Here is a 24,369-nt window from a genome sequence, read left to right as displayed (position 1 = left end):
ATCTCTCTGTCAGTACCACCACTAACTCAAGGGACCGATCTCAGACACCTGCAGGCCCAGAACAACACTCCCACCCATCCAACACACACACACACACACACACACACACACACACACACACACACACACACACACACATAAACTTGGCAGAAGGGTTGGTCTGAGCCCTACTGGAGTAGGGAAAAACTGTGCTTCATTTATTCTAAGTTAAAAATAAGAATCACACTGTTTCTCCACTTTCTTAGCAGGAGCTCAGACAGGTATTTCAAGTGAAATGCCTGCTGTGTGTTCACTGGTATTACACCTGGAATCTTCAACTAGAAACAGCCTAAGGCCACTATCTCTGGTGGTCCCAGTGCACACAGGCCACACCGCAGCTGTTTCTTTGACTCCTAGCAGAGGCTTCAAAACAAGGATCCCTGCACCTCTCAGAAGAACTGGGACCCCCAGGCCACAAGACCCAGCTTCTGTAGTGTGGTGGGAAGCATGAGCACAGCAGGGCCCTGGGTATTAAAAGGCCATGTGGGGTGGCCTGATGCTTCTTTCTACTACTACGGAAAACTGCACAGACCTTGGCATTGTCCAGCACTCATTCCTAGAGTAAACCAGGAAGTTTATTTGAAAAATTCTTGTTCCTTATTGTCATTAGAGTCCTCACTCCCTTACAATGGACTGAGGGGGAAAAATAGATTTCTCCCAAACCCCCGCCTACAAATTAACTTTAAGAGGACCTGGTAATCAAGGCAAGTGGTCATCATAATATGGGCATTGTCAATAAATTATAACTGGGTCAAGTGTGGAAGCACCTCAGGCAGAAAGAGTTATTATTAGCATCTTTGCTGATAAAGCCCCAGGTAATTTAGTGTTCTTCATCAGAGGAAAGGCCTTCGATTTCATCTCTGTCGCCCCCAATCGCCATCCAGAATGCTTTGGCCACCTGTAGAGAGAGGTGGGCAACAGATTTTAGGCAGCACTTCCATTTAGTTCATTCCCCCTGTCACACTCAGAATTGAGAACTGTAAGTCTGCTCCTGTTTCAGACCTTTAGCAACAGCAATCAATTAAAACCCTGTGATACGCCCATCAGGGATTCCCCCACTTCCAGTGTAGCTGCCAGAAGAGTTGAGATGTAAGCATGAGCACAGCTTCAAATTACTGGAGAAGATATGCACGTGGCATCATGTCCACAGGGAGTTGAACTAGGACAAAACCATTCAACAGAGCACCACAAACCATAGACAAAATATTTCCTGCTGAACCAAAGGTGTGGCAGTGATTGCCAACTGAACAGCTAAGACACCCCCAACCCATGGAGAGAAAGTATAGTGGGTAAGGTGCTTGCCTTGCACAACTAACTAGTTTAACCCATATATGGTCCCCTTAGCACTGCCAGCAGCAATCTGAGTGTGAGTCCAAAGTAACTCTTGAATCACTGGCTTTGGCTCAAAAAACAAACAAACAAACAAACAATTACTTTCCCCAGTCCAAAGGTGAGGAAAGCAAAAGCTTCAGGTCACTCTGTGTACAGTTGGAGAATCTTAGGTCGACTACCACAATGTATTACTGTGAAAATATTTTCTCAATTAGATCTGAGTTAACTGTCAAGAAGAAGCTCACACTAAGAGTCAGGAGGTGGAGAGTGCAAGTTGTACAAGTTCCCAAACTCATTGGTCTTCCACCCCTTTTTCAGAAAAAATAAACAAACAAACAAATAAAAACAAAACCAAGGGGCCGGAGAGATAGCATGGAAGTAAGGCGTTTGCCTTTCATGCAGAAGGTCATCGGTTTGAATCCCGGCGTCCCATATGGTCCCCTGTGCCTGCCAGGAGCAATTTCTGAGCACGGAGCCAGGAAAAACCCCTGAGCACTGCCAGGTGTGACCCAAAACACACACACACACACACACACACACACACACACACACACACACACACAAAAGATAATAAAATAAAATAAAAATAACCAACCACTTAAATTCTACCTTTTCTGATATGGGAGTTCCTAGCAGTGTTTTTCCACTGCCCCAGCAAGGATCTACAGTATAACCCCACTTTGGAAAACAGGATTCTCGATTTCATCATTCTAATTGCACTGGACTTTTTACTGATGATAAAGCCTGCTCACTCCTCACCTTTTCTGCGTGCACTTTTCTTTGCTCATGAGGAAGCGTCGCAGCCTTGTCTAGGGGAAAAATAGAGCTTAAGACATTTGTCTAACATCATGAATGGAGTGTAGAGATGTTCTAAGATGCCAAAACTGGGAGACAGGCGTTAAAGACCAAGATTACAGGGTGTTATTCTAGCACCTGGGAAATCTCACCAGATGGGAATAACAGGAATAAAGGTTAAGAGGCCTACTGACTCTTGTCAGTTCAGAAGAGGAGGGAGAGGAAGAGAAAAGGTAAGAGGAAAACTCCCTCCTCCCCGAATTGTTACCCACAGAACCACATCAGTCAGCTCTCCCCAATAAAATCCCATCACAGAAAATAGCAAAGCACTAACAGGGGAACATGTTAGACAAAAAGGATCTAATTACCTTTCATTTCTTTTAACTTCGAGAATAGTCTTTCAAAATTTTCCACATCTCCTCCACCAGTAGTAAGACTGGCTAGTTCTTGAATATCCAAATCTAACATAGGATCTGAAATAAGAAAGTGTCACATTATTTGCCACACAGTATTAGTGTTGGAACTAACAAGCCCACAGACCTAAGGTAACAGTCGCCCTTGCTCCAAGGAAAGTGACAGTGAGTCCAATGTGGCCAGCTTCACAGCTGCAGGTGTTGGTCCGATGCTACCTGGTTGCTAGTGGTCCCTTACAAATGTAAAGATAGCCTGGAATGAAGCCAGAGATCCTATTTCCAATTGAGAGACAAGAAGACTAGAGCTCAGAGCTGAGGGAGTTTTTTCCAGTCACAGCTCAGAAAATGGAACCCTGCGTTCAGGTTTCAATATTCAAAATTACCACTAAGGCATCCTAATTCTAAAGCATGAATCTGACTTTTCTATGCCCATACAGCAAATGTGTACACGCCTATTCCCTCTTACAATGACCTCTTACAATGGTCGTGTCAGACAGAATTTCACTCTTACACAGGAAGACATCTGGGTTTAAAAGGGAATTCTTGCACAATGCAAGAATTATTCAGAAGTTGTGCTCATTTAGATTTCCACTCAGGGATCACTTCTAGCTGGAAAGGGCACCAAATGGAATATTATATTTGATCAGCCCCTAAATTCTTTGGGAATAAGCCCTGAGCACTGCTGGTTATGATTCAGAAACCAAAAGAAAACAATTTTATGTTTGGGGCGGGGGGTTAGAAAGATAGTACAGCAGGTAGGGTGCTTGCCTCGAATATGTTGACCCAGGTTCAATCCCCAGGATTCCACAGGGTGCCCTGAGCTACCCAGGAGCGATTCCTAAATGCAAAACCAGGGCTAAGTCCTGAGTACCAATGTGACCCCCAAATTAAAAAATATACATACATACATACATACATACATACATACATACATACATACATACGGTGTTTAGTGGGTGCTCCCAAGCATAGAAGATTTGTGGTCAGGGGAGGTATTTGCGGTCATTTAAGGCATACAGCCTGCCTGAGCTATCTTCCCAGTCCCCAGATTCTGCTCTTCCCACTACAAATCCTTTACTAAATCTATTATACCTTGTTACTTGTTAAAAATCAGAGTTTGCTCTTAACCCCGAGTTTAAATCCTCTCTGCTGTGGGCTGATGACACTCCCAGGAAGAACACCCATCCTGGTGCATAGGTCTCCTAACTTAGAAATCCTTCCACGGGCCCGGAGAGATAGCACAGCGGCGTTTGCCTTGCAAGCAGCCGATCCAGGACCAAAGGTGGTTGGTTCGAATCCCGGTGTCCCATATGGTCCCCCCGTGCCTGCCAGGAGCTATTTCTGAGCAGATGGCCAGGAGTGACCTTTGAGCAATGCCGGGTGTGGCCCAAAAACCAAAAAAAAAAAAAAAAAGAAAAGAAATCCTTCCACAAGGTACTATACTGGCACATACGAAGCCTATGTAGTCTCCCACACATCTGTAACATTTGTAACACATTTGTAAAATGGAAAAATTCACATTTCTTCACCATTAACATACTGAACAGCCATTGCATTTCTACAACCAGCTGAGGAAAAACGTGTGACCCCGCTTACTGAGGGATACTGAGGACTCAGTGTTTGCTACTCTAAGTTCTTTTGTGATTGGCAGCACTTTTTTAAGGGGGTGGGAATTTGAAGCCACACCCAGTGGTAATGTTTAGGTGTTACTCCTGGCTTTGCCCTCAGAAATTACTCCTGGCATGGGGGCCGGAGTGATAGCACAGTGGTAAGGCCTTGCAAGTTGCCGAGATCTAGGGCAGACCGAGGTTCGATCCCCTGTCTTCCCATATGGTCCCCCAAGCCAGGAGCAATTTCTGAGCACATAGCCAGGAGTAACCGCTGAGCGTCACCGGGTATGGCCCAAAAAGCAAAAACAAAACAAAAACAAAACAAAAAAAAAAAAAAAAAAAAGAAAAATTACTCCTGGCAGGCTCAGGAGACCATATAGCATGTTGGGGTCTGAACCCAGGTTGACTGCATGCAAGTCAAATACCCTCCCTACCAGTTGTACTATCGATCCAGCCCCCAAGAAGTGCCTTTTTAAAACTAGCAATGACTCATCCTAAGCCTGTGGCTTTAGCCACTCTATTATAAGGTATTTCAGAAACTACTGTTTTAGACTCTTAGCTCCTTGAACACAAGGATGGTACCTTATTATCCTGTTACTACTATAATAATGCCCAATAGTGACTACTGTTATAATGTTAATCTGCTGTTCAAAATGTGTCCTGGCTAGGAATGTGGATCCATGCTAAAGATTTGCCTGGCATGTGTGAGGTAATAGGTTTGATGCTCAGCACTGCATGCTCCCTTCAGTCTTCAGATAATAATCTCAACACTAAGCAGAGTATGGCCACGAATGGCCCCACTGTACCTCAGCCCCCCATATGCATTCCAGTTAATAAATATGCTCTTGGAATTTCACTTGATAGACCATACAGGCAGCTGCTATAGAGGACTAGAGATAACATTTGATGATTTAACTGCATATACAGCAGTGCTTCTCAAATAGTGGGGTGCGCTCCCCGGGGGGGGGCATGAGGCTCCATAAAGGGGGGCACATTTGACCTCGGCAAACACTGTCATAACAAGCTAAGCCCTGTATTTATGTCTCTGTATGTCTCTGGAGCGGAGAGTTGCTGTGTCCTGCTTCAAACCCCGCTTCGAAAAGCTAAGCATTGCAAAACGTGCTCATTGGAGCCATTCATTCAGACATCACCTCTGGTTAAAATTCAGCTCAAATTATTTTATATATTTTTGTTTTGCGGGTTAAAGTTTTTTTTTTAAATAAAGATACTATTTACAGTTGTGCGGGAGGCGCGGAAAATGTTTTCTTCTTCCTAGGGAGGCATGACAGAAAATAATTGAGAAGCGCTGATACACAGTGATTAACTGTGGATATAGGTAAATTCACATATGGTTAAGTTTAAATTTGGCAATTTAAATCTGAACTGAGAAATGGCACTATTTAAAGACTGGGTAAAGAAGAGTATGTGTCCCAAAAGGAGAAAAAATATCCAAGAAACGTGTACTTTTGGGGGACCAGAGCAACAATACAGTGGGAAGGGAGCTTGCCCTTGCATGTAACCAACCTAGGTTTGATGCCTAGAATCCCACCTAGTCCCCTAAGTACAGAAATAACGACTGAGCATCAGAGTTGGGTGTGACCCCCAAACAGAAGTAAAACAAAAGAACAAACTCCAGACCAACCAGCAAAGATTTTTCCTCCCTAGGAAACAATGACACACTTTGTACTAGCAAAGGTATATAGAATTAGGGGCCAGAGTGATAGTATAGCAGGGAGGGAGCTTGCCTGGCATCTGGTCAACCTGGGTTTCATACCCAGTATCCCATATGGCCCACTGAGCACTGCCAGGAGTGATTCCTGAGAACAGAACAAGGTGTAAGCCCTTAGTACAGCTGATTATGGCCAAAAGAAAAAAAAAAAACAAAAAACAAAAAAAACCAAACAAGAAATAAAAGAGAAAATAGTACTTCAAAACAGAGATGGAACCTTAAAACTAAACAAGTACAATATTTGGTCAAAATGAGGCATAGATGATACCCAGGACATGGAAGTAGTTGAGAGCAAGGAACAAAAATTAGTTCAGCAGAGGGAGTGCATTACGGTGGGACCAGGGGTGTGTTGGGACTTTTGTTGGCTTGGTTTCTTTACAATTTCATTTAACTTTTTTTAAAATTTGAAATCAGGAGCCAGAGTGGTGGCATGGAGTGATAAAGCATCTGCCTCACCAGCACTAGCCTAGGACGGACCATGGTTCAATCCCCTGGCGTCCCATATGGTCCCCCAATCCAGGAGCAATTTCTGAGCATATAGCTGGGAGTAATCCGAGTCTCACCGGGTATGGCCAGAAAAAAAAAAATGAAATCACTTTAGTCTTGCAAAAATAGTAGAGTCCCAAAAGATCTTCCCCTAACTTCTCTTATAAACACCAAGTGAATAATGGAAAAGAGCATGTAACTATAGAATTCATTCAAATGTCAAAAGCTCCCCAGACATTTATAGCTCTAATACTTTTGCAGAGATTGAAACAGTTATTTTTTTTCCAAAAGTGAGCTCACCTGATGTAATCAGGTGATTACTAGTAATCTCTAGATTACTAGTGCATTTGTCAAGGATGAGTAAGTCTTACTCATGGTGGTGCTAACTTTTCTCTGTAAAGTAGAATCTGCTGAGGTTTGCTAGCAGAAAAGTACTAGTTTCCTCTGGTTAAAAAGTAGCTTGGGAGTGATGTGCATTCTTTTGTTTTGTTTTGTTTTGGGGTCACACCCGGCAGCGCTCAGGGGTTCCTCCTGACTTTACACTCAGAAATCGCTCCTGGCAGGCTCGGGGGACTATATGGGATGCCGGGATTTGAACCCACCATCCCTCTGCATGCAAGGCAAATACCCTACCTCCATGCTATCTCTCCAGCCCCCATGATGTGCATTTTTAAGACTATCAAACCTGACATTATTTGTCAAAGTTGCTATGTACTGTAACATCCACCACTGGATTTCACCCCCAGCACCTATGACTGCCATTTGTGTGTGGTCAGTGGCAGCTGATAAAACATGGAATTCTCTGTGACAGATAGTGGTGGCCTTTTCTTTCCCAGCTGCTCATTCATTTGTATTGGTGTTTGTTTTTCTATTCTGTGGATCAGAGCCCAATGCTATAGGAGCTTACTTTGCAAGTCAATGATCTCACCACTAACCACTGAAAGCCCTTGCAAATTGGGTGTTACTACTTTCAGCATGCCCCGCTCTGAGGACTTTCCTTACTGAGGGCACAGTGAGATGTTCCGTGTTCATGTTCATGCTCATGTTCATATGCCTGTAACCTAGAACTGACTTGATCTCCTTCACCTTATAGGGTCCCCGAGGGCTCATCAGGAGTGATTCCTCAGCATAGAATCAGGAGTAAAACCTGAGCATAGCAAGGTGTGGCCCTCACCCCCAATGAGCTTCTCCAAGTGGCCCATTTCCTTTATTGACTTAGAAACTAAGATGGAAATGCGCCCATTACCACTAGAGTATTGGTGCCTCTAGACCTTCTCAACAAAGATGGGGCAGAGGGGAGGTGAGCCTCTAAACATGTATACAGACATCTACATTTACTTCTCTATCACTTGAGAGTATTTCTTGTTTTGGGGTTATATCTGGCAGCTTTCAGGGCATACTCTAGAATCTGTACTCAGGGATCACCCCTGGTGGGGCTTGGAAAACCCTATGCAATACTGGGAACAGTGGCTGGGTTGACCACATACAAAGCAGACATCCTACCTGCTGTACTATCTTTCCAGGCTCTTCCAATGGCTTTTTTGTTTTGGGGCCACAACCAGTAGTGCTCAGGCGTGTCTCTGCACTCAGGAATTACTCCTGGCTAGTTTAAGAGAGTTTATGGGATGCTAGGTACTCTTCCCACTATACTATCTCCCTGGTCCCTCCAAGTATATCTTTAAATCCAAGGAGTTCATGCTAATATTTGCTTTTCCAGTCTCATGCCAAAGGGTTCATCCCTCTTTATTTCTTTTTTTTTTTTTTTTTTAATTTTTTTATTTTTTTTTGTGGTTTTTGGGCCACACCCGGCAGTGCTCAGGGGTTATTCCTGGCTCCATGCTCAGAAATTGCTCCTGGCAGGCACAGGGGACCATATGGGATGCTGGGATTCGAACCGATGACCTTCTGCATGAAAGGCAAACGCCTTACCTCCATGCTATCTCTCCAGCCCCCCTCTTTATTTCTAACTTCTTTCTCTATGGAAAACTTAGGTTTCATTAACTAAATGTCTAAAATCATATATATTTGTTCTAATGAATTATATAAATATATAAAAATAATTTTGAACTTTCTAGCCAATACCCCTGTAAGAATTAAAATTAAGTAGAATTCAAACATATTCAGGGTTCCGATTTGCTTATTTGTTTGGGGGCCATACCCTAGAGAGGTCAGGGCTTGCTCCTGGCTATGTGCTCAAGTATTATGTCTAGCAGTGCTTGTGGAAATATATGGGCTGCTGGGAATCGATCCAGGTTGCCTGCATTTTACCTGCTGCACTATCTCTCCATTCGTAGGGTTTTCTGTTTTTAACTTAAAGGTAGAGACCTATTTAAAATACTTGTTTTCTCACTTCAGATGGATTTTTTTATGGGGGTGAGGGCCACACCTTGCTATGCTCAGGTTTTACTCCTGATTCCGTGCTGAGGAATCATTCCTGATGAGCCCTCGAGGACCCTATAAGGTGAAGGGGATCAAATCTAGGTTGGCTGTAAGAGCTCTCTCCACAGTATTATTGTTCCATCTGCTTGAGTTGGCTTTTTTCCAATGGTTTTAGCAATAGTTAAGGAGTCTTCAAAGCAGAGACATTTAGAGGTTTAAAAGCCAGTAAGATTTCATTTAAAGGACAAAGTGGGAGTCATGGAGACAGCACAGATTAGGATTAGTACAGACCCACTATTTAGCCTGGGCTAAATATCACCGAGGGACCCTGGGCTCTTCGAGTGCCACTTGGGATGCCTCCCCTTCCCATCAGTAAATAAGGAACAAGGAGCAAAAACTACAGATAAAAAGGAGTCTTTTTGTAATTTTCCTCATGCTTCTATAACCAAACATTTCGATTTTCTACACAAATTATCTTAGAAAAAAATTGTTGGGTTTTTGTTCGTTTAATTTTTTACTCCAACCTGGCATTACACAAGAGTTACTCCTGGCTCTACACTCAGGAATCACTTCTGGTGGGCTTCAAGGGACCAAATGGAATGCTGGGGTTAGAAACCAGTTAGGTTACATGCGAGCCAAGCCCTAACCATTACACTATCGTTCTACCCTAAAGTATGAAAAATTCCATTTCTGCTAGAGCCACATTCTCTGTGACATTAAGAACAGAGATGTCGGGCCCGGAGAGATAGCACAGCGGCGTTTGCCTTGCAAGCAGCCGATCCAGGACCAAAGGTGGTTGGTTCGAATCCTGGTGTCCCATATGGTCCCCTGTGCCTGCCAGGAGCTATTTCTGAGCAGACAGCCAGGAGTAACCCCTGAGCAACGCTGGGTGTGGCCCAAAAACCAAAAAAAAAACAACAAAAAAACCAAAAAAAAAAAAAAAAAAAAAAAGAACAGAGAGGTCACGACTCCCACATAATATGCATCTCTAGTGATTGTCACTGAAACGCCTTAGCTTTCTGACTTTGGGACGGCAGGTAAGATTTCATTTCAGGACCACCTTAGACACATTTTATATAGCTCTGGAAATCTACTGCATTCCTGGAAAAGAATGTCTATGACAAAAAACTTCACTACTAAATAAAATAAGAAATTAGACAGCACAAGTACACTTTAGCCAGCTCTTCAAGGTCTTCTAAAGCAGCACCACTCTTGTCACCGTCAATTCTGACTTGGGTCAATCCTCTGGAGTGTGAATCCTACAACTAAAAGGCAGCACACTTCCTGGTTCTTTCTGTTCAAGCTAAAGTAATCATGCCAAGAGCTCTCAAGAGAAAGCTGGACCAAAAGATCTGTAGAAGATCTTGTCTTCCTCTTTTTTTTTTTTCTGACGGAATCCATGGGCTCCTTTCATTTATATAAAAATATATAAATAAAATAATAATATAAAATATAAATTTTCTTTCCTGCTCTTGTAGAAAGTCATCTTCCCCTAGATAGATGCTGCATGTCCAGTCTGGGCTCCACAACACCAGCTCTCAGGGGAACTTACCCACCAGACTGTCTGCCTGAGAATCAGCCTCATTCACTGCACCACCCTGGGAATGCTGGAGAAATTCAGTTCCATCAGCTGGTGGCACACGGGTCTGCTGTGGAAGAGCATACAGAAGGATTATTGCAAGGTTCAAGCCAATCAGGCTGACCCCTTTGCTTCCTGGCTGGCTTTAGGGAAAGTTGCTAAGACAGAGAAGAGAAAATGAGTGTTAAACACACACACAAGATCCACATTTTACTACACATGTGAAAAAGCTGGTGCCACTGATGACAAAGAGATCAGCAACAGGTGAGAAACACGTCTGGAACATGTCTGCCAGCATGCTGATCCAGTGTTTTGGAGGACACAGAGCTGAAATGACAATAAAGTTTCTATGGGTAGGGGCCTCACTCAGACTGTGCAGTGATGGCTAACCTTTCTGAGCCCGAGTGCCCAAACTGCTGCACAAAACCAAAGAATTTCCTCAAAAGTGCCAGCATGTCAATTAAACCTTAATAAGAAGATTTTACTATCTAAAAACGATGCATCATGCGCCACATATCTTAATTGTGGACCTTCCCTCGTGCCAGCTGCAAGGTCTTCGCGTGTCACCGCTGGCACGAGTGCCATAGGTTCACCCATCACAGGTAGGGTCTGTCTACCAGAGCTTCTCAGGAAGAATCTCCAATTTTATTTTAGATGTAAATTCCTATCAAGAAATTTCAGCCCATTTTCTTCAACAACTCAATAAAATAAACAACCTAAAATGCAAACACCTGGGAAGGGCTTATAGTTTGTTTGTTTGTTTTTCCTCTGTTCTGCTCGGGGATTACTCCTAGCACCAAAGACCATATAGGATGCCAATAATGAAACCTGGGTTGGCCACGTGTAAGGCAAACACCCTACCTACTATACTATTGCCCCAATTCCAGGGCTTGCAGCTTTAATGTCAAACAAGCCTTCATTCAACAAGCATCACGCACAAAGGGCTGTTCATCTATTTTCAGTTTGGTTTTGTGCTGGGTGCTCAGGATTTAGGATAGAGGTCTGGCTCTATGCTCAGGGATCACTCTTGATGAAGAACAGGGGAACATCTGGGGTGCTAGGGTTTGAATCTGGATTGGCCATATGCAGGGGAAATGTTTTAACCCCTGTACTATCATTTTGGCCTCTTTCATCTATTTTTTATATTCTCTGCCACCTCTCAGCTGGCAAGGGAAAGAGGATAAATGGGTGAGGATTTCCAAGGACAGGATGTATAGATAAAGCAAAAATGAGTGTTACCTCTGAGTGGCTCCGCTCTGCGGCCCCAACATTATGGTGGGCTCCAGCCAGCGAGCTGAGAAGGCTAAAGCCTTGGTTCCGATCTAAAAAGAAAAATACATCAGCACTGAATTTTTTAAATTTGCTGCTAAAATTTGAAAAGACTGCTAATAAAAAAGCAGCTATTATTTCACTAACAAAGCCTTATGTGTAAAAAAATAAAGTCAATGACCAAACTACCTCAATTCTCAATCACTTTCAAACTATCAGTTCAAGTAGGTCAAACAAGATGCCAGCAAAGCTATGAACAGCTCAGGACCACTCAGCCATTCCACAGCCACAGAGGAGCAATGTTAACCTGGTAGTGACCAAGAATGAGTGCTACCATGATGTCTTCACCAAAACTCTGGAAACCCTACTCCCAAGAAGAGCTGTCAGCAAAAAGGCACAGGACTGCATCTGGAGATCTGCTTTCCTAGTAGTCATAACTGAGTGGTCCCTCTGTGGTTCAGGAGACCTGATACTCTTGCTATCTTTGTTGACAAAGAGCAAGTCTCCTTGAACTAACCCAACAGTATTCCTCCAGAATCATCAGGACACATGCCTAAATGACTTCAGTATTCAAGGAACTAACCGTAGAATCCCTACAACTTATAAAAGGCTAAAGAAGGTGAATTTCAGGAAGTCAGGAACAGAGAAATTGAAAAGCAGCATGATGGCCTTGGAGTACAATTGGAGAACAATAATCCATAACAGCAATAATCCGTGACAAGGCAACAGCAATGTCTGAGGGTTGTGTCTTATTTCCTACCCTCCTCCTGCTCTTTTTCTCTCTCTCAGCCCTTCCCTCTTGTCTTGTCATAAAGGTAGCACATGCACACACACACACACACACACACATCACTCTGGGTGGCACATGAGACAATGCTTAGGCTTGCACACACATACCCCAGTTCCCTCCCTCTCTCCACAGAGCACCCAGCTTTCCAGCTTTCAGGTGTCCTTATCCTTTTCTGGTCTGAAATACCCAGGCACTGCCTCCAAGAAGGGGTGTGAGGGAGACTCACATTATATACCAACAGCTGAATCTGTGCCACCCCCACTTTCCTGGTAATGAATTTCTGGCTTTTGTTCCATGCTCCAATGCTCACCTCTCAGAGCTCTGCATGTTTGGTGGCACTATATGTATTTTATAATATGTTTGCTATATGTGTTTCTTTTATCCAAGAAAAATAAAGTGAATGCCCTCAATCAAGAAGTTCTCAAGATAAACAAGTCAGAATAATAAAAAGTTAACGGACTAGTGGTCAGAACACCTAGGTTTAATCTCGGGATCTATTTACCAGAAAATGAATCTATTCCTCTATGTCTCAGGATCCTGATCTGTAAAAGAAGGGTGCTGTGATGTGAAGGGCTTTTCTGCTCCAGAAGTTGGTGACTTTATGCAGTAAAGACACATTCCTTGGTATATCTTGGCAGTCACATTGAACTGGGGCCTTAGGTGCTTTTAATTAGTTGAGAGAATAAAATGAGCCTTGCGTTTCAGAATCCCTGCAGGTATCGGGATGCCTGAACTTAAAATGAGGTTTCAAACTAAATTTAAAGAGTTAGAAGGGGCTGGAGTGATAGCACAGCGGGTACTGTGTTTGCCTTGCATGCAGCTGACCTGGCTTCAATCCCCAGCAACCCATAGGTCCCGAGCCTGCCAGGAGTGATAGCTAAGTGCAGAGCCAGAAGTAACCCCTGAACACCACCAGGTGTGGCCCCAAAACAAAACAAAATAAAAGTTAGAAGGACTTTTGATCAGGTCAGTCTTCCTTATAATATTCTTCTGTGAACCAAAAAGAGAGTTCAACCATGTTCCACTGTTTATGTGCTCAGGAAGTTAAACTAATTTTTGTTTACTCAAAGCATGTTTATTTCATATTAATTACAATAGTTTTGAAATACTTTTTTTTACTTAAAAAAGTAATTAAAATAACTTTTAATTAATTTGATTTTAATTCTTTTGGAAGAATCCTGGTTTGGAGGACACACCTGGAGGTGTTCAGGACTTACTCCTGGTTGTATCAGGGATCATTCCTGGAGGAGCTTAGAGGACCATACGTGCCACGTGCCTTACCCCTCCCCTGTACTCTCTCTCTCTCTCTCTCTCTGACTTAAACTCTTTTTGACTCAGTACAATGTTTAGCAAAATTCTGCCTCTGTTCACCCATTATAAAATTATTCTTGTCATAGAAAAGAATTACATAAACCTTTCCCTCCTCTCTATCCTTGCAGTGGTCCTCAAACTATGGCCCACGGGCCACATATTGTATTTGTATCTGTTTTGTTTCTTCATTGCAAAATAAGATATATGCAGTGTGCATAAGAATTCGTTCATAAGATTTGTTTTTACTATAGTCAGACCCTCCAATGGTCTGAGGGACAGTGAACTGGCCCCCTGTTTAAAAAGTTTGAGGACCCCTGCTTCAGAGTTTTTTCCTGGGATTGGGGTGTGGAAATGCCATTCATTTCTTTAGTAGACAATTGTTGAACTGGGTTTAGCATTTCTTGTTTTATGGATGCAACAAAACACTAGTCTAGCAAGGAATAAATTAATCCACCTACGCTACTGATTCTTCTAGAACATATTAGAGATGCAGAAAAGAAAAGTTGGTGAGGTATAGTAAATTATTCTGAGACCATAAGAAGCATATTACACTCTGATCCTATAAACATCTAATTCAGTTTCAGTAAACTAGTTTAAGTTAGTACCTATGGAATAACACAAAAAATTAAAAAAAAAAATCTAGTGCTGCTGCTTATGAACAAAGAACTACAGGAAATGTCAAAAACTAAACTGTTCCTTCTCATAAGGCCTCTAAGAGGTGCTCAAGGTTACTGGACCTATTTTTTCTTTTTCAGAAGTCTCCTCTCAGTGCCCCCCTATAAATCTATCAAATAGAAAGTGCCCTACACCTGAGTCAACTGCCACCCCTTTTTCCCCTCCAGCATTTCCTGGGGAATAGTGTGACCTTCTTTGATAGAATAAACATTTGAGAGACAAACAGGTAGTACAGTGGGTAAAGCTCATGCCTTGCACATAGCTGAGTTAGGTTTGATACCAGCATTTCAAATGGTTCCGAGGCCTCAAGGAGTAACCCCCGAAAATGGCCAGGTGTGGCTTACAAACAAAATATCAAAACCAAACAAACAAATATTGTAAAAGGAAGTTCTCAAGCCTTGAGTATAAAATTTTATGTATTTAATTTTAAGGTAAAATTTTATTTAAAAAACATCAGGAGGAGGCAAAAGGGAGAAATAGGGACAGAGGACAGAAAGAGAGGAGAGAGGGAGAGAAGTAAAGGGAGAGGAAAGGGATATTCTTTAAACTATATTCTCTCTCTCTCTCTTTTTGTTTGTTTGTTTGTCTTTTGGTTTTTGGGTCACACCCGGCAGCACTCAGGGGTTATTCCTGGCTCCACACTCAGAAATTACCCCTGGCAGGCTCGGGGGACCATATGGGATGCGGGGATTCGAACCAATGACCTTCTGCATAAAAGGCAAACGCCTTACCTCCATGCTATCTCTCTGGCCCCATTGGGTTTTTTTGTTTGTTTGTTTGTTTGTTTGTTTGTTTTTTAGGGTCCCACCCGGCAGTGCTCAGAAATCCTCCTGGTAGGTTCAGGGGACCATATGGGATGCCGGGATTTGAACCACTGTCCTTCTGCACGCAAGGCAAACACCCTACCTTCATTCTATCTCTCCAGCCCCTAAAGTATATTCTTTAAATTTCAAGAAAACTTTAATGCAGCTCAGCTGTAAAACATCTGTCTTACATCACTAAGACCAGTCCAGAATTTGATCCCAGCTCCTCTCCATTCATATGCCCAGATTTCTTTACAAACCAAGAGATACATTGTTATTTTTAAAAGTTAAAATGCAATTCCATGGCAATTTTTACTTAAATTACATGAGACAACTGAAGAATTAAGGATCTCACTAAAAAGGGAAACTTTTTGTAGAGAGAAAAGACAAAAACAATTCTAAAAAGAGTTTTTGTTTTACCCATTTGTTTTGCTTCAGTCACTTGTTTATTAGTGCACCTTGGTGAGCAAATGGACTTGGAGACAGGTAGAGGCAAGATCTGAGTCCGCGTTCTGCTGTTTACTGTGCCACTTAAGTCATGCCAACTCTGAACCTCAGCTTGCCCATTTACACAGTGGGTACAACAGGAAGATGCTGGCTGTACTTATAGCCTGCTTGGGTTCAATCCCCAGAACTACATGATCCCCCCACCCCAGACTTCCAAGCATGATCCCTGAACATAGATCCTAGAGTAAGCCCTGAACACCTCCAAAAAGTAAAAAACAAACTGGGTTCCCATAATCCATTCCTCAAGTTCAATAATTTGCTAGAACAGCTTCTAGAACAGGGGTTTCAAACTCAATTTACCTGGGGGCCGCAGGAGGCAGTCGGGGTGAGGCAGGGCCGCATAAGGGATTTCGCTTACCGAATATTCACAATAAAAAACCGCATTAGTAAGAAAAAATTGCAAAAAATCACATTAAACATTTGCATACCCCGAACGGAAATGCTTGGGGTATGCGAATGTTTAATGCGATTTTTTTCTTACTAATGCGATTTTTATTGCAATTATTCGGTAAGCCAATAATCGCAATACTGCGATATTTGAAGGCCGGCCGTGGGCCACAAAATGTTGTACGGAAGGCCGCAAACAGCCCACAGGCCGCGAGTTTGAGACCCCTGTTCTAGAACTTTCTTAACAGATCACCAATTCCTCTAAAATAACTTTGAAACAAGCATCTGGGCAGGAAGCCCCCAGCCCCTCAATAGACTCAGCAGCAATCTAGAAATTCTCTGCAGCCAGCACATCAGGGTTTCCATGGAGGCTCAAAACTAGACACAACCAATCACCTCACTAGCCATTGGTCCAGAGATGAGGTCGAAAGTTCTAAGCCAAGGGCTAGAGCAATAGCACAGTGGATAGGCATTTGCTTTGCACGTGGTCAATCCGGGTTCGATCCCCAGCATCCCATATGGTTCTGAGCCTGCCAGGAGTAACCTGAGCATCACCAGGTGCAGCCCAACCCCCCCCCCCCCAAAAAAAAGTTCTCTACAAGCTGCTTTCCTTAGCAACCTACCCTCTAATCTTTTAAAAGACGTTACCTTCGTTTGCTCCCTAGCATCCCATATGGTCCCCCCAGAGCCAGAAGCGATTTCTGAGTGCATAGCCAGGAGTAATCCCTGAGCATCACTGGGTGTGGCCCAAACTCCCCCACTAAATCATTACCATAAACTCAGGTGTGGCACAAAGAGACAGATTATGAATAACAGAAGATGCCTCATTGACCTCCATTATTCTGGAACTATCTAAAGAATCAGAATAAAAATATTAAATTACTGTATAATGTGTTTTTTTAAATTATATAAAGAACTTACATAATGGGGAACTGAGACATACTATAGTAGGTAAAACACTTACCAGGGTTTGACCTCCGGCATCCCATATTGTCCCATCCCATATTGTCCCTTAAACCTGCCAGGAGTGATTTCTTAGTGCAAAGCCAGGAGTAAACACTAAGTATTGCTGGGTATGGTCTCCAAACAAACAAAGCAAATAAAACCAAAATACTCATACAACAACAAAACACCCAATCCGAAAACATAAAACTTAAAAACAGATCATCTGAATAAACACTTTTCTTTTTTTCTTTTTCTTTTTTTTTTTTTTTGGTTTTTGGGCCACACCCAGCAGTGCTCAGGGGTTACTCCTGGCTTTCTGCTCAGAAATAGCTCCTGGCAGGCATGGGGGACCATATGGGATGCCGGGGATTTGAACCAACCACCTTAGGTCGGCTGCTTGCAAGGCAAACACCGCTGTGCTATCTCTCCGGCTCCAGAATGAACACTTTTCTAAAAGGGCACAGAGTTGATCAACACGCATATGGGAAAATGCTAATCATCAACAAAATACAAAAGTAACAATATGGTACCAACTCCACCTGTATGAATGAATTTCATCTAAAACAACTGTAGGGGTGCTGACCCCTAGTACAGCGGGTAGGGCTTTTGCCTTGTACACAGCCAGCCTTAGTTCTATGCCTGGCATCCCATATGGCCACGTAGGCACACTACGAATATTACTAACTGCAGAAACAGGAATAATCCCTAAGCACCACCAGGTATGGTCCCCAAAAAGCAAAAACAACTATTGGAACAGGGAGATAGATAGGTTTGGAGTATCTGGTTTGCTTGGATAAAGATGCTATAAATTTGGGGTGGGAGCAATAGCACATAAGGTAGGGCACTTGCCTTGCACACTGCAAACCTGGGTTCAATCCCTGTGGTCCCCAGTCTACCAATAGTGATTTCTGAGCACAGAGCTAGAAGTAACCCCTGAGCACTACCAGGTGTGACCACAAAACAATGACAACAACAACAAAAGATGCTATTATTTTATATTAGAATATCATTCAGCTACAGAAAAAAAAAAGATGCCATTTGGGGCCGGAGAGATAGCATGGAGGTAAGGCATTTGCCTTGCATGCAGAAGGACAGTGGTTCGAATCTCAGTATCCCATGTGGTCCCCCAAGCCTGCCAGGATTGATTTCTGAGCATAGAGCCAGAAGTAACCCCTAAGCGCTGCCAGGTGTGACCCCCAAAAAAAAACAAAAAACAAAAAACAAAAAAAGATGCCATTTGCAGCAAAGAAGAAGGAGCTAGAGTAAAATAAATCAGTAAGAAAATGCCAAGTAGTATAAGATTTTGCTGTACAGTACTAGCAGAACAAAAAAAAAACCTTAATCAACAGACAAACAAAATAAAATGAATCAGTTGACACTGACAACAGAATCAAGAAACTTGAAGGAAGAAGGAGAAAGAGCAAGGTTGGGGAAATATCTTTCTTAAAAGTGGTAAGTTTTTTCTATTAAAATTGTTCTTAAGTTTGCATCTTATGAAAAAGATCAAGAATATAAAATAAATATAAAAATAAAAAAATAAATATAAAATAAATCACCCATACACCATATTTCCACCCACAAGGTGGACGGGTCTGAAGAAGTATGGTAACAGTGAAGAATTAATTAACCAAGCCAGTCAAGAGAGAGCCATGAAGTCTGTCTGCGCGTTGTGGCCTCTGGGCCTGCGCCCACCAAAAATAAAAGTGCTGTTTCTTTTATTCTTAGTACAAATTCAGCTGGGTGGGGGATGGTGGAGCAAGATCCAGGTGGGCTTGTGAAAAGGAAAGAAGAAATTGGGGGAACGCTTTGTTTTGGGTTAATGGCTGGGTGTCATCTTGCATAAAACGATATCAACTAACCAAACAGTTATACCTGTGTACCAGGAAGACATATTAATCTTTCTTTTTTTTTAAATTTTTTCTATTAATCTCTAACATAACATTCACCTTCGACTGCAGCACATAATTCAATCTTTTTACACTTTGAAATTAACAAAAGCACTGTGTGCCAGAGGTAGTCTTAATCCAAACAGAGGAGAAAAAAACCTGTTGCGACTAAGAAAAACAATTCAGGGGCTGGCGAGGTGGCGCTAGAGGTAAGGTGTCTGCCTTGCAAGCGCTAGTGTAGGACGGACCTCGGTTCTATCCTCCGTTGTCCCATAGGGTCCCCCCAAGTCAGGGGTACTTTCTGAGCATCAAACAATTCAAAAACAAGTATTTATTCCATTGATCCAAAAGCCTTATCTGCAGCTTGGATTAAATGGACTAGATATTACACCAACATTATTTCAGGTAACTTCTTAGAAGGTTTTATTTAAAAGGTAATAAAAGAAAAGCAGTACAAAATCTCAGATATGATCATTACCTCCAAATTAAAACAAAACCTAGTTAAAACTCTAATAGGGTTAGAAGACCTGGGTTGAGGGGCTCCAGCAGGGAATGAAGTCTGGCTCCCCAATAATTTTCCATGTAGTCCAGGTAAACTATATAATAGCCCTGTGTTCATTACTCTGATTAGCCATTAATGTGAATCAACACAGCGTCAGGGAAAAACACAACAATCAGGAGACCTGAGTCTCACTTCACCTTAGCCCCTAACTTCATGAGTGAATGTGACTTGTCACCTCTCCCTAGTGGATCATTTTGCTCATCTGCTTAAAAAAAATATGCCACAGCAGAAGCAAGCGTGGGCAAACTATGTTCTAAATGTTGTCACCAGGCTAATTCACTATACTGTCTCAACAAACAAAAGTGTCCCTTATAAAATTCTTTAAAGTTCCAGAAGATGTGGTCTGGATACACTCAGACTTGATTTAAAAACAAAACAAAACACCTTTTTACAAAAAAAAAAAAAAATAATGCAATGAAAAACATGAATTCTCTGGAAAATAGGTTCTTTCTTTTTTTTTTAAAGTAGGATGACATGGTTCCAGTAGAATAAATGTTTTTGGTTAGGGGTGTCAAAATAGTGCACTGCACTCAGACTCAAAAGTGCTTGAACCTTCACCAATGTCCCTTCTCTGCTCCCTCCCTGCCAACTTCCACTTCTCTGGTCACCTCCGTCCTATTAAAGATCTGAGAATCTAAGGCTGTGTTTCCACTGGACACTGTCTATTTCCTCACTGTCTTGCCACTGACCATGTAAGCGAGATTATTTGATGGCTTTCTCCTCACTTATTTTACTTAAAACAATGACCTCCAGTGATATGCTTGCTCTATCAAAATCTAAGTTTTATCTTTCTCAGAGCTCAATAGATCCACTGTGTATGTGGACAACTTCTTTAGCCACTCAACTGTGGTTAGACACTTGTGTTTCAAAAAATCATAGTTGTAAAAGTTTAGGCAAAGTACTTTCCTATCTACTTTCTGCCCAGTTCATCCTAGTCTCAAATAGTCTATAAATTATTTCAAACAGTAGTCAATAAAGGTTTCATTTCGTCATTTTCGCCTTAAATTTTTTTTTAATTTTGAAAACCACTCCAGTGATTCTCAGTGGACTGTGCAGTGCTGGGGACTAAAGGGCCATGCATATTCAAGACATGAAAAATAAAAATAAAGACAAATCTCTCTATATAAATCCTACACTACAGAATATCAAATTAAACCCTTCGGAGCTTGCTCATTTCCAACTTATTACATTAGATATCCTCTGTTCTTCACATACCCTTGACCACTTTAGGAGCTTTGAGCTACATCTCTTCTGGCTCTGTTGGAACTTTCTTCACCTATTAGGAAGACTAAAAAGAAGAGTGTGAGAATGGAATTCAGTGACGGGAGTACAAAAATAATCACGGAGATAGAAAATCTTCACCACTGTGCTCAGCTCTAGGACACAATATTAAATGATAGTACTGCCACCCTGCCACCTCAGTTACTACACCTAAAGAGATTTTACCTACAATGAATTTAGAGAACAGGTCTTGACTTCTCTATGGATTAACTGCATCTAGGACTGCTTCCCTAAGTTCTGCATTGCCTGGTAATCAAAGTATTCAACCAAAAAAGTGAAATGATCATCTGGCAAGACTAGTATAATCACACAGTCACACATCACAAGCCCACTAGAACAGTCACAAGACATACATGAGCATAGTCACACACACACACAAAACACACACTGACTAGCACAGCACAATCATACAGACTCTCTCTCTCTCTCTCTCTCTCTCTCTCTCTCTCTCTCTCGATGGAACAGACTAGCACTCAAATTCCTAATGGTTTTTGATCCAGATACAGTTGAGAGACAGAACCCATGCTTCCCTATCCTACTGGTAGGACTGTCGGTGAAGGGGCCGTGTTGGGAGCAGAGAGTGGAAGGCACATCTGACAGGCACCCCTGTGGGTGTCTCAGTCTCCATTCACTCTGTATTAAGTCCCCCCTTCCCTGCAGTTCACAGCAACCTATTCATCAAATTGCTTGGGCCCAAATCCTAGAATTCTCCTTTCACTCACATTGTTATATATATTTACTAAGCACAATTTTTGTTTTGTTTTGTTTTGTTTTGTTTTGGGCCATACCCAGCAGTGTTCAGGGGTTACTCCTGGCTGTCTGCTCAGAAATAGCTCCTGGCAGGCACGGGGGACCATATGAGACACCGGGATTCGAACCAACCACCTTTGGTCCTGGATCAGCTGCTTGCAAGGCAAACGCCGCTGTACTATCTCTCCGGGCCCAATTTTTGATTTTTTAATTTCAGGACACACCCAACACTGCTCAGGGTTTACTCCTGACTCTGAGCTCTGGGGTCATGCCAGGCAGTGCTAAGGGGACCATATGGGTGCCATGGATCAAACCTGCAATGGCCATGTACAAGGCAAATGAAAAAAAAAAAAAGTGCCAGAAAGATGGCTCAAAGGACTCTGGGTCAGTTTTGTATGCAGAAGCCCACGTTCCAGCCCAAAAATATCAGGTATAGAAAAAGACAAAAAGTGGAAAGTGTGGGAGAAGAAACAGCAAGAAATTAAAGAGAAGCTGCCACCTGCTGGCTGTCATCCCAGAAAAACCCACAAAAAGGAAGGTGCTACTGGGCAAACAGCCAGCAGGTCAGCCCACCAGAAAAGCTCCAAAAGTCTACCTGGGCTGCAGTCGGCTCAGGAAGAAAGGGGGACCCACTGCTACCTATTCACTTGGCCAGGTTTCTAGTACCAGACAGGAGTGTATGGGTACGACCCTGCTTCCTAGCAGCTGCACCGTATACAAATGTTTGCACATAAACACCCAATTTGCGAATGAATTATGGTTCATGACAAACCAACATATCAAAGCTGTAGAAAAAAAGGAGAAAACAAAGATTCTTCAGGACAAAGAACTCTGACCAATCCAATCTGTCTCTTTGTTTTGCCGTTCCCTTAAGATCAAGGCTAGCTAACATCTGAAACCAGGAGAATGGCATTGTTTTCCTCAAGAAAATACCTTTGACAATTCCAAAGTAATAAAACGTGTTCAGTCCAGCTTCTAAATTCAGAGCCACAAATATAAATTATAAGGCATTACATCTTTATTATGTGGACATATTGGGCATATTTTTCAGAAACTGGAAGAAGTCTAATAAGCTTTTCTGAAAATATTTCTCATAAATCTAATAAGTGTCACTGAATATAATTTTATTCCAAATTGATCTAGTTTATGTACCATACCTCAAATATATTTTTATGGAGAAAGTACTTCTCAGCAATGTCTCAGTCTAACAAAGGCATGGCAAGAGGAAAGAGAAGGATTGGGTCTCAATTTGAACATTCTTGTTTGACTCACAAGAAGGTCATGTATGCTAAAGTCCCCTTACTCTATCTACCTCCATCAGGGTCTCTATAACTGTTATGAAAACCGAATAAACTCTGACATCTTTGCCATTCAAATGCACCAGGCAGGGTCAGAGCAATGGTACAGAGGATAAGGCATTGCCTTGCATGCAGTCAACTTAGGTTCCTATATGGTCCCCAAGCCTGCCAGGAATGATCACTAAAATGCAGAGGTGGGAGTTAGTCTCTAAGCATTGTTTGATGTGGCCCCAAACAAGGCAAAACAAAACAAAATCAAAAGCATCAAACACATTAGATTCTGTCTTAAAAGAGAGAAGAAGAAAGAAAAAAAAACATGGTTGATTACATCTGAAAAAGTTTCTCCAATGGTGGCATGATCTGAGCTCAGGTAAGCTGAAAAACAGCCAATCTCACTAATGCCCCAACTGTGTGTGTGCGCGTGCGTGTGTGTGTGTGTGTGTGTGTGTGTGTGTGGATGTGGGTGTGTAGGGGGGGGGTGACCCCAACTGTGGTTGAAGGGGTGTAAAACATTCTCCTGGGAAGTGGATCTACCTACCTGTGTATCTAGGCTGAGGGTGACTCCCCTCCCACCCCCTAAAATCCATTGAACCAGTCCTTCCCTACCACCTTCAGAGAGAGAGTGGCCCAGGATTGCCTTTAACTGCCTTTACAACAGCGAGACAATGAACACAGACAAGCAGCAGCAGCAGCAGCTATAGGCCAACTGTGTTGATCAGGCCCTACTCTTCTGCTGGACTACAAGGGACCCCATCAGCCTTCAAGCCTGCAGTCCCTGGTACTGCAGCAGAGCACACCATGCTGGGTATGATTCAAACTTGGGGCCTCAAGCACACAAGGCATGTGTTGTCCTTTCTTTTGGGGAACCCTCCCAAGAGGTGCTTAGGTGGCCCCTGGGATATCTTCCTAGAAATTCTTGGGACCATCAGGCCCTGAGTATGCAATGCTGCCCGGGCCCTGTGGTCCTAGGGATCACCCGGGTCACCCTAGGGGAGCTTGGGGCATCTAGGACCATATCTATAATGCTTGGGGGGATCTGGTCCAATGGTAACAGAGAAAGAAACCATTCAATGAAGAGGTTCTGGGGTGGGTGGGTGGGTGATGAAGAGAGCCCGATGATCCATGAATGACCCAAGATACACTGGAGTACTCAGGGGAACATACAGTGTCAAGGACTGAGTTAGGTCAGGTTACAAACAAGGCATGGTCTTAGCCCGCATCCTTGCTCTGACCATAGGATTGTTCTTCTAAACTAGTCCCAATTGATACACCAGAATACAGTGTTCTTATTTATTTTTAATTATTAATTTGGTTTTTGGTCCACATCCAACTATACTCAGGCTCACTGGTGGTAGTGCTTGGGGAATAATATGCAGTTGGGAGTCAAACTGGGGTAGTGATATACAAGGCACAAAACCATTATTTTATTAATTTACTTATTTTGGAATTTGGAGGGTGTTTGAGTTTTATGTGTTTGTTTTGGGGCCACACCCAGTGACGCTCAGGCTTGGGACCACATGGGACGCTGGGGTATCAAACCACA

General features: G+C 42.6%; 1 protein-coding gene across 2 annotated transcripts in view; it reads right to left on the bottom strand.

Moving 5' to 3' along the window:
- Positions 1-578: 578 nt before the first annotated feature.
- Positions 579-24,369, bottom strand: part of AAGAB (alpha and gamma adaptin binding protein) — a 47,062-nt gene continuing 23,271 nt past the window's right edge. Inside the window, exons 6-10 of one of the 2 annotated variants that reach the window (XM_049778284.1) lie at positions 11,602-11,684; positions 10,336-10,432; positions 2,535-2,639; positions 2,131-2,180; positions 579-937 (exon numbers count right to left, since the gene is read on the bottom strand). In XM_049778284.1, the coding sequence (XP_049634241.1) occupies positions 860-937; positions 2,131-2,180; positions 2,535-2,639; positions 10,336-10,432; positions 11,602-11,684 (413 nt within the window). In that variant the 3' untranslated portion in view covers positions 579-859. The remainder of the gene's footprint in view (positions 938-2,130; positions 2,181-2,534; positions 2,640-10,335; positions 10,433-11,601; positions 11,685-24,369) is intronic. The other variant, XM_049778294.1, reaches the window with a different exon arrangement.

Source organism: Suncus etruscus, chromosome 1 (assembly GCF_024139225.1).
Source record: "Suncus etruscus isolate mSunEtr1 chromosome 1, mSunEtr1.pri.cur, whole genome shotgun sequence".
NCBI classification, from domain to species: Eukaryota; Metazoa; Chordata; class Mammalia; order Eulipotyphla; family Soricidae; genus Suncus; species Suncus etruscus.
Note: the sequence above shows the minus strand (reverse complement) of the source record. Positions and strands in the feature narration are given on the sequence as shown.